This window comes from Triplophysa dalaica, chromosome 9 (genome assembly GCF_015846415.1).
Source record: "Triplophysa dalaica isolate WHDGS20190420 chromosome 9, ASM1584641v1, whole genome shotgun sequence".
NCBI classification, from domain to species: Eukaryota; Metazoa; Chordata; class Actinopteri; order Cypriniformes; family Nemacheilidae; genus Triplophysa; species Triplophysa dalaica.
In genome coordinates, this window is record NC_079550.1 from 8,111,432 (window position 1) to 8,122,893 (window position 11,462).

Below are 11,462 nucleotides of genomic sequence, written 5' to 3' on the forward strand. Positions count from 1 at the left end.
ATCTACAGGGTGAGTGGAAATAAGGCGGAGATGGAGAGCATGCAGCGACAGTTTGACCAGGGTGAGTCACTTTTTCTGTCTGTCACTTTTATATTAATCCTGTCACGGTTGTCACAGCACATTCCACAATTTCCATTTATTAAATTGCATTTTATTGATTGCACCAAGCGTTGGTTTTCCATCATGTCCATGACCCTTTCAGAATAATTTTTGGGTTATGACCATCCATAGTACACTTCCTTAAGAAATTTGGAACAAAGTTACCAAAAGTGTCTAAATCATCAAAATGAAGAACAGTTGCCACCCATAACCAGTGTACATTCTTTTGAATCCCCCTATTCTCCCCCTCTCTCTTCACTCTCCTGCCCCCCATGAGTTTACTTCATCTGAAATGACCCTGCTGTTGTTGCAGCATGTATGTATGCATGTATAGACAGCAGTACATGCACAACTCTGTTACTCATATATGCCGTGGGGATTTTGAGCGAGGCAGTTGTCCCCTGCTGACCTCACGATCTTCATAGAAATGGCTCCTATTCTTCATAGTATGGATCACATTTCCGTCAATGAGCCCATTGTAGAGCAGATAAGCTCAATTAACCTGAGCTGATCCATGGCTTTCGATCTTGCCAACAGAGAGCTGCTATAAAGCATAATATCAGAGCGAATACAGCAGTGAGAAATGGTGGATTTGAGGGTGATAATCTCACGTCTAGTCCAGTGTAAAGTCACATGTTCGCTTTGATGTTTACCAAGTTTCTAGGATAAAATATTACACCTTACAGTTGAAGTCTTATCAAGTTGTTTTTGTGAAAATATTATACAATAGCTAATCTTTTATTTATTACAAAAGTATTTATTACAAAAGTATTTATTACTAATAATGGTGGTACACCTTAATAATAATAATTTTCTCCAATTAATTAAAAGGATAATAAATGTTAAAATTATTAGTATAAACAAATGCAGTTGTTAATACTATTAAAAATACAACACCAAAAATCTTTGATACATTCTGCATGTGGGGGGCACGGTGGCTTAGTGGTTAGCACGTTCGCCTCACACCTCCAGTGTTGGGGGTTCGATTCCCGCTTCCGACTTGTGTGTGTGGGGTTTGCATGTTCTCCCCGTGCCTCGGGGGTTTCCTCTGGGTACTCCGGTTTCCTCCCCTGGTCCAAAGACATGCATGGTAGGTTGATTGGCATCTCTGGAAAAATTGTCCGTGGGGTGTGAGTGAATGAGTGAATGTGTGTGCCCTGCGATGGCTTGGCACTCCATCCAGGGTGTATCCTGCCTTGATGCCCGATGACTCCTGAGATAGGCGCAGGCTCCCCGTGACCCGAGGTAGTTCGGATAAAGCGGTAGAAAATGGATGGATGGACATTCTGCATGTTGAAATGTTTTTGTTGATGATAAAAATAAACCAAAATTAATACATAGACATTCGGCATTGAAAACTTTTGTACCTCGATTTTTTTAACTTTATGTATGTAATAATGATTGATAAGATGAGCTGACGGTTTGGATTTTGTAGAAAATGTCAATTGTTTTTCAATTTATGTGAAGAGAGGTATCTCAAGTAAGCTGCACTTCTATGTTTCAAACAGAGATGGCGATAGAGAGGTAAAAAGTTGTTTACAATTACAACTTGTACAACCGATTAAGTTTATAAAAGTTTCATATTATATCTATACGTTAGTGAGTTTTATAATAAAATGTATAATACAATTATAAAAATTTAAGGTGGATATCCGTTATTCAAATAAATTAATTTCTTGTCACTTGTTTTGAACATGTTGTTGTAATGTACAGGTTGTTTTTAATACGTCAGTTCAAAAAGCATACGGGTCACATGACAATAAAATGTAGTGGATGGAGTATGTCTGATATGTATTCATACTACCCTCACACATGCTATAAATAAAACGCACTGTTTTACTTACTCTCATAGTATGGGATTTCGGACGCAGCATTGGTGTTCATCCTATCACAGCAGCGTGACTTAAAATCTCAAAATGACTGTTTGGCTATATTTCACAATTACCCCCGTCGACCTCAGACTTTATCCACGAGTTGCTGTTGTACAATCTTTGAACTTGCATTTTATTTGTATAGTTTCGCTTCACTACAGTCAATTATTGCCTCCATTGCCACTTGAGAGAAAACGCCCCCGGTATACAGTATGCGCTGTAATCTAGATGCACAGCAATGTGTTTTCGCTGGCATATCCTCCGGGAACTTGTTTAGAGGAAGTATTGAGTGCGTTGGATGCGTGTGAGCGGTTGAATCTGTTGTCTGGCCCGTGTGCGGGTGTGTTTGCGCAGGAAGAGAAGGTCAGTTAATTACCAGCAGATTGCTTTGGGTAATGAACCACGAGAGCACGCGCTCCACCGATCCGGTCAGGCCCGGTCCAGATCGCCATGAGCTAATAGAATGTGAAAGCCTGTGTCAGATCGATCAAAACCCCACACGGCCAGGTGACAATACAATTACTGTGGAAATAACAGCGCAGGTATGTGCTCAAAGACACCGTGAGCAGACGAGAAATTCAGAGTACGCCGTTCTCTGCGTATCCAGTATCGATTGCTGATAACGTGGAATTAGTACGATTATACTAACTGATCTGGGGTCAGCAAAATAAAAATGGTAATTCAAACTTGGCATGTGGAATGCTTGACTGATATCGATAACCTTAATAGGCTAATGAAAAGGAAATGTTTTATAGCTTTATCTCTGTCTTGAGATCAAATTGTCGGAAACTGAGAACGAAATGGTTTGGTGGTTTTAATCAGCGCTTTGTGTTTATGTCCCGTTACCTCAATGCATCTCCAATGCACGCATTCTTCAATTAGATACACTTTTCTATGGAACACAATAGCAGGTTTTTTTCGATCATTTGTTGGGGTTTATTTCTTGGAATGCTTTCTTCCCTGAAACTCTAACTGTAATCTCTCTTTCACTTTGTAGATCCAAACATTGACCTGATCGAGAAGGATATGTCCGTGAACACAGTGGCTGGAGCCATGAAGAGTTTCTTCTCAGAGCTGCCTGATCCTCTTGTACCCTACAGCATGCAGGTGGAGCTTGTCGACGCCTTCAGTAAGTTCACAAGGAAAATCAATAAGATGAGATACAAGAAATGGGCAGATGTTTAAAGCAGTACGGCTTTGGGGTTTGTGGTGAGAGGCGAATGCGGAAAGTCGAGTAGAGTTCATAGAGGTTCCTCTGAGATCTGCTGTGGTGGACCTCCTGTGGAGAGAGAAAGAAGGAGAGTACGAAAAACAAGACATAAGCCACTGAGTCTGAAATGATCCTCTTTCAGAAACATGCTGGCAGAAATGGATTGGATTTCTGCTGTGTTTTTCTGCTGTGGAATTATAGACTCCTTTCTTGAACGCTCTCTTAGTGTGAAGTTTAGCATTGTCTGATCTGGGCATCGCTCCAAACTTGCAAAGCATCGTCGATGAGTCTAAGCCTGAGATTGTTGTTAGACGCACACTCCAGACTGTTTTCCGATAAACACCTCCTCTTCGGCACTGGGATGCTTTATATAGCTTCACAAACGGCAGGTCTGATTCAGCAGAGAGGAAGCACGCAGCTATTAAACGAGCGTTGTTGCCAATTACGAAAGAGCTGCTTTGATTGGTCCAATTATTCAATATGATCCAGTCGATGTTTCGTGTCATTGAAATGGCAAGTGCTCAAATTTTATGTGCCATAAACTTCAGTTTGCATTGCGGACCACGCATGGCTGTAAAATGCATTAATGAGTAACCAGCTCATCGCTTGTTGGAATTTGTGTGAATTAAGTCAATAAATACCGACGTAATTGGGAACAACGGGCTGTGAAATTTCAGCCTTCGTAGGCTTTTTTAAGTGCAGGAATAATTAACTCGCTACAACAATGCTAAGGGTTGACTTTAAGTATGTTGTTACGCGATCTTTAAAGCCCATTATTAAGGAGTCCACGCTCAAATCTTTTGCAGAACACAAAAGAAGATATTTTGACCAATGTTGGTAACGAGGAGTGTCAAACGATAAATCGCGATTAATCACATCCAGAATAAACGTTTGTGTCTACATAATATATGTTTGTACACAGACACATTATGTTAACACAAACATAAGATATGTGGACCGTCATATATTAGATAAAATAGGGTTCTGACGAAATATTTTGATTCACACTGTCGCTACCCGATCCGTCCCGGAAACACGATTTGTTCCGCGCATGCGCAAAAGTGCGTCTACTTCCGGCCGAAATAATTTACGGCAAACACGATTTGTTCCGCGCATGCGTGAAACTCCGTCTACTTCTGTTCGAAACAATTTACGGCAGTTTTAATAAAAAAGTTGTTTGTCCATACCGGAAATATTTTTTAAAATAAACTCTATATAAAAAAAGAGCAATTAACATCAAAAGACATCAAACATATTACAAATGATAATGGTTTGGTGAAACGTACGGAGGGATACACAAGGAATCCTGTAAAGAGTGAAAAGTAGTTTTTCTCTAATAATCTTTATGTTTCTTTTTATTATATTTTTTGATTCCAAGAAAATACAATATGACAAAATATTATATGTCAGGAGTGAGAAACTGATTTTTATATATAAAAATACTGCTTTATTTATAGAAAAACTATAAAACTTAAAATGAATATGTTTATTAGTGATTCTCTTGAAACCTTTTTTTTGGCAAAATATGTCAAGGTTAATATGTGGCACAAATTGATAACCTAATTAGATTATTGAAATCCTTACATGGTTGCCCTTGACAAGCAGGATTTTCAGAATTCATCCAATTTATTTTTACATTTGTTCCTTATTTTCTTTAGTAATTCACTAAATCTCACCCCCCCACCCAGCCTCTCTCAGTCACACAATCAAACATCTATTCATTTACTTAAATTGCTGATTAAGGAACAGGGCATTGACCTTACTTTTCTAATATTTTAACAAATGTCTGCATTTAAGAAACACACAGAAAAAGTTATTTATGTATTTATTACATTTATTTACACATTTGGTTATTCCAAACAACCACCCAAACCCCACCCACCCACCCACTCAGTCAACCTAACGACGCTCTGAAGGACTGACTAGAGAAATTTCTGAAGTCGTTCATAAAACACAAACGAATCAATAGCGCTGTCCACCATTTTTGTACTCTCCAACATCGCCACTAACAGACTGTCGTAAAACATCTAAGATAACAGGAAGTGGCGCCAATTAGAACGCATCGAGTCGACTGTCGTGAAAATGGGAATTACCGGAAGTAGACGCACTTTCGCGCATGCGCGGAACAAATCGTGTTTCCGGTACGGATCGGGTAGCGACACACACTCATAGAATATGACCAATGGCATTTCCTTGAACTACGTTTGTAAATGGTTCTTCTTGTCTGTCCCATTTTCAGAGTTTCTGCGCGAGATCGCCCTCTGGCTTTCGGATGTTGCGGCATTTAACCGTAATTCATTGAGAAACTAGGCATTAAAAAATACACAATTTAACGTCCCAGCCCTATATAAACACAAACTTTTATTCTGGACAGGATTAATCTCCATTAATGGTTTGACAGCCCTGTTGGTAACCAAACAACACAGACCCCCTTTGACTTCCACTGTATCGACACAAAACCACTTCTCACAAAACTTTTGTGTTCCACAGAAAAAGTGTAAAAAAATGATGATTTATTTTTATTTGCAGGGGAACCATCACTTAAAGACCTGTTCACACCAAGGGCAATGACTATAAAAACAAAGTTTTTAATATGGTTCTAAATTTGGGAGAATAGCGGCATCCACACTACAACTATAACAATATTGATACAGAGAAACTGTATTGTTGTGTTCAATATAAGAGCATTTTTCTCCCATCGGATGAACGATAATACAAACAGCCAATCAAAATCTTAAGTCTCTCAAGAGCTTTAAATTGAAATAACTTTTATACATCAATGTGGATGCCAATATTCTTTGTTATAGTTGTCTTTATAGTTATAGTTCCTGGTGTTTAAAGCAACAGTATGGAATATTTGCTCTAGGGTTCCCCCATGTGGTTTTTTATGCACAATTGTCTGTAACTAGTGTTGTAAATACTGTCACCTTATAAGCTTCCCTGTAGGCAGCGCAATACACGTTGTCAAAACCATTCGTCTGTCACCGGACGCCAGGGCAACATGCCAGCAGGCTTGTTTTGTTTCAGCCCCCGAAAACAAAGAAAGCACCTGCACCAATTTACCCCTTCCTAATATTCTTCGCTTTGTTGGCCTGTCCTCTCACATGGGATATTTAGATAAATGCATTTTCTGATCAGTACAGACAGCAGTAGTTTATTCTGATTGATTAGATGCCATTGAACATTCAATCTCAATCAACAAACTCCACAGGTGGGGAAACGCGTGGCCTCCTGGTGTTACAAGATGGTCGCTACAGGATAGGAATTGTTCAATTCACTCACCCTGTACTGTTTGCGTCACATATAGTGTGACTTATTGAGGGTTGTTCTTTTATTTGTCTAACCAATCAAACTTATCATTTTCACTAGGATAGGTTGTTTTAAAACCCCATAGACTTGTAATAGAACATAGAAAAAAGTCATGTGGTGGGTTCTTTTGAGCCAATACGCAACCACCCTGAAGTGCTGACACCCCCCCAGAACATGTTAGAAACCACATAGCAACAAACCACAGCATCCTGCGGCGTCAAGCATCACTCAAATCAAATCTAGTTTCTGCGGTTATTGTGCTGATGAGCATCTGGGGCCACAATGCATAATGCTGATGTCAGTGTATGTACCGCTTGGGAGGAACACATCTGCACATGTTCTTTTATCTCGCAGCGTTTGAGAGTGATGTAAGCTATTCTGACTCACCACAAACAACCTGGGTGTGTGTGTCTGCGAGAGAGCGCACCATACCATCAGTTTTGTAGATGCATGAAACTGTGTTTGTGCGACTGTGCCGTATTGAACAATCATTCTGTTATGCCGCAAGAGACTGGGAAGTGTACTACACACACTTTTCACCGTAGCCCCTGCTGTTTATTGATTTAGGTGGAGTGTGCTGCTTCCTTTGTGCATATCAGAAGTCATTATTTCTAAATGACTTCCTCAAGCGTGCCTTCCAAACAATCTGAGGTCTCTGTGCCAAATGATGTGTCTTAAGGAAAAAACTAGGTGGATCTGGAGTGATCCGGTTTTTGCACACACACATGCACATGCAAATCCAAACGTGCGTTCAGCATTCCGAACGACACAATGAGTGTTTGGTACTTTCTACAGATTCAGTACAAGGCGGGACTAGAAATTTTTCAAATGTTGTTGGGGTTTTTCACCCAAAATTGAAAATTCTGTCATCATTTACTCACCCTCGGGTTGTTTAAAATCTATATAAATGTCTTTGTTTTGTTGAACACAGAGAAAGATATTTGGAAGAATGCTTGTAACCAAACAGTTCTTGGACCCCATTGACTACCAGAGTAGGAACATTTACAATGGTTGTCGAAAGTGCCGCAGAACTGTTTGCTTTCATACATTCTTCAAAATATCTTCTGTGTTCAACAGAACAAAGAAATGTGTAAAGCAATTTATGGTAGTCAATGGGGTCCAAGAACTTTTTGGCTACAAGCATTCTTCAAAATATCTTTCTCTGTGTTCATCAGAACAAAGGAATGTAAACAGATTTGGAGGGGTAAGTAAATGATGACAGAATTTTCATTTTCGGTTGAACTATCCCTTTAACAATTTTGTGTATTGTGGCACATGTGAACATCTGTGAAGCTCTCAATCCATTTTCTCCCGTCACTCCTGCAGAAATCAATGACCGAGAGCAGCGTCTCCACGCCATGAAGGACGTTCTCCGCAGGTTCCCTCGAGAAAACTACGATGTCTTCAAATACGTCATCTCTCACCTAAACAGGTGAAAACTAGACCAGTCTCTTAGAACATATTTGACAAATTCTTGCTAACTTGCTAACTTTTTTTTCATCGTTCCCTCTCAGGGTGAGTCTAAACAGCCGTCTGAATCTGATGACCAGCGAGAACTTGTCCATCTGTTTCTGGCCCACCCTGATGCGGCCCGATTTCACCACCATGGACGCGCTGACGGCCACCCGCACCTACCAGACAATCATCGAGACCTTCATACACCAGTGTGCTTTCTTCTTCTACAATCAACCCTTGGCCGACACGCCCAGCGGCCTGCCTGGACAGCCGGCTTCCCCTTCCACCACCTTATCTTCCATTTCCCACGCAACGGTCTCCGCCTACTCGGCCTACACCACACCGCAACCCGTAATCCCTTTCAGCCCCATCCAACAGTCCCCGTCTCATTCTCCACCCCCAACCCCGCAATCCCCAATCCAAAACCTGCTGCCTCAGATACACCCCCACCACGCCCCCACGGAACAACACATGCTGTGAACCTGTTCGGGAGCACTGAAAGAGATTAATGGATGAGACTTCAGGGATTTTAAAGGAGATTGCACGGCCGTTCTTGACTTACTAGACGCGAAAGACGTAGAGGAGACGATTAGAGGGTGTTGAGAGGTCAAGACGCCACTTGAATCACGCTTCATCAACTCTTTCTAGATCGTTCTACTACTTGATGAATTGCAGAACCATGACATTCTCCGCCCTCAACCACATGTAGACGACTTTAACACGTTAAGTTTGGTAACTCGTTTTTGGCGCCCCCTTTATATTACAGGTCCAGTTTTGCTGGTTCCAAAGGCCACGCCTTCTCTTCGTCGATTGGCCAAGGATTTGACCAATGGGTGGGTGTACGGACCATCATGACCGAGTAGACCGCCCTACGTGACCTCTTAAGGATAAAGTCAAGGGTGGCTACAGGGGGGCCTATATATATTTGTTTTATAGCTTTTGACCACTGTTATAATCAAATAAAAAAATCCCATCTGCTTATTTTCAAGTACAGCAACACGGCCACATTCCTCCTTATTTATCCTGTGTCGCTCGTGACAACTATTCAAAGACGGACAAAAAAACACGGAACTTGACAAACTGGATCTGGTTTTGGGAGTATGTGGTATGCTTTTGCACAGCATCGTGGGATTTGAAGTCTTTCCTGATTGCTCAACTCTGTTGTCTTCATGAGCCTCCAGAACATGCTGGAAGACCAATGCTTCTTTTATGGCAGAATGTCCTCCCTACCACACATCCCTTGTTCTCATACATGGTTCAGAATTGACACCCGTGTAGTGTCTGTTATACTTCTGTAGAATGGTCTTATTGTACCCCCTGGTTTTGTGGATTCATTTACTCTTTGCACAGACGAATATAATGCGTGGTTATTGGAGGAGGGATGGGCTAGGTGCATTTAGATGAGGAGAGGTGTGCACCAAATGGAGAGTTTAAAGGTAAAGAAAGTACCAGTTCACATGGCATTGAATACAGAGAGTCACGTAAGCTTTGATGGCTTTGCTGGAACCTGAGGTAAATAAGACCTTTAATATGTTAAAATAAGAGTTCAGCATGTGGCGCAGATGTCTTTTTTTTGCGTAGTGGTGTTTGTGTCCTCTGTCGGGGTCAAGTCGGTTACATTTTTAGACTTTGGTGACCCAAGAAGACGAAAAACAATAAAAAAAATCAAACATAAAATCAGAGGTATCCTGTCAGACTGGTCTAGACTAGCCGTTTGTGAGCTGCAGGAGCTCAACGCCACCACCTAGTGGACTTTGATGGTATAGCACATTGCAAGTGATCGAAATTGCTGGATGCACTTAAAATCATATCAATTCACAGTGTAACAAAAGCGAGAACGACTAACTCGATTGCCATGCAACATTTTAAGTAGCAGTTTGTGCCACAGCACTTATACTTTATCTTTACCCAGGAAAGAGAATAGATCATTTTCTGTGAATTAATCTGCATTGTGTTCGGATGTAAAGTTTGTCAAGAGCCAGGATTTCTGAGTAGAGCAGACGTTCAAACTGTGAAACAATCACACCAATTCAAGTTTATGAATGTTTTCCACAGTAGCTGAACTGAGCGACTTTATTTGTGCATTTCTCTCCTCTAAAACATTTGGATAAAACCGCAACTGCCCTGCCCACTCGAAACTGTCAATCAACCCTCACTTCTGATTGGCTGTCTGATGAGCCACAACTCTTTCTCCATCATATCCATACTTGCTTATACATAATGTCATTTGCTGTTAGTTCTTCAGAGAGCAGGTTAAATGGTATATTTTGGGAACTCGGGAGCTGTGTGGTCTATACACGCCTGGTACTTGGTATGAATGCTGCAATCTCTGTGTGTATTTTCAAGTGTATTGTTTCTGAAATGAGTGACTGCGACATAAATAAAAAGGGGACGGGGAGATACTGAATAGCAACGAAAAACGTATTAAAAATAATGTGACATTGGTTCGGCGATCCTATTTGGCTGCATCACTATTATTTTTTGATTTGTTCCATTTTCGTTTTGCAACAATAGTGACAGTTTAAGTTAAAGGAGAAATGAGCAAAACTATATTCAAAATGGTTGTTTATTTGTATGTTAGGGGGTCTTACACTTTGCCCTATAGTCAATGGTGATAGAAAAAAGTTTTCTTTTATGTTTTCTTTTAATAATTAAAAAAATAAGACACATTTTTTAACAGTTCTTTTGTGAATGGTGTAAAAGGCCACAATGTAGTGCATGATTCAAGACCAGGTCCGGGAGAGGGGTCTGCCACTCTCAGTATTAATAAATGGAAAAAAATAAACAAAGAAAAAAATAGAGTGGAAATAAATGAAGTTACATCAACAAAAAATCATGTCATTGTTTGCCAAGACTTTGGTAATTAGTCTCATTGGGAATGGTGTATAAACAGTTCAAGGCCTTCTGTGACCTGTATTATAGTTAATAAATCAATCTTGTAAAATCTGTGGTTTTGTCTTTATTTAATTTCACAGCTGCACAATGTTCATCTCAAAACTAAAGTGGATTCCTTTAATATGTTGATCCACAAAAAATTGTTTTTTGTATCAGGCTCAATACTTTTGCCAAAGAGTATTGTCAAGGTTTTTAATATTGGTCTGATTCTAAGTCATTTTTTAAAGATAGAAATCTATTTTTATGAAAAAAAAGTAAACATAAGTAGAACTATACTAAAATACATGATTACTTTCATTGTAAACATCAATCTAAAGAACCAATACACATCACAAAGAACCCTTTGGGAAACAGAAAGGTTCTTCGGATGTTAAAGGTTCTTTATGGAACTATTTTGCCATAAGTGATCTTTATTATTTTTTGTGTCACCGGCCATCATTTATCACTGGCCATTATTCATATAAAATAATTCTGGATAATTTTGGTAAGTTAAGAAAGGTTTTGAAAGTTAAATATTGAAAGCAATCTTTAAATAGAAGCTCCTAAAATAGCAAATAAAAAATCTCTTCAAATTGTTATTTATTCTACTAATTAACAATTATAGGTAATACAAATTAAACTTT

At 39.8% G+C, this 11,462-nt stretch overlaps 1 protein-coding gene across 1 annotated transcript in view; it reads left to right on the top strand.

Moving 5' to 3' along the window:
* arhgap35a (Rho GTPase activating protein 35a) overlaps window positions 1–10,890 on the top strand; it is a 72,808-nt gene extending 61,918 nt beyond the window's left edge. Inside the window, exons 4-7 of the mRNA XM_056755949.1 lie at window positions 1–61; window positions 2,968–3,099; window positions 7,816–7,921; window positions 8,004–10,890. The exon at window positions 1–61 is cut by the window's left edge and continues 17 nt beyond it. Coding sequence (XP_056611927.1) covers window positions 1–61; window positions 2,968–3,099; window positions 7,816–7,921; window positions 8,004–8,424 — 720 coding nt within the window. The 3' untranslated portion in view covers window positions 8,425–10,890. The remainder of the gene's footprint in view (window positions 62–2,967; window positions 3,100–7,815; window positions 7,922–8,003) is intronic.
* The last annotated feature ends 572 nt before the right edge of the window (window positions 10,891–11,462 follow it).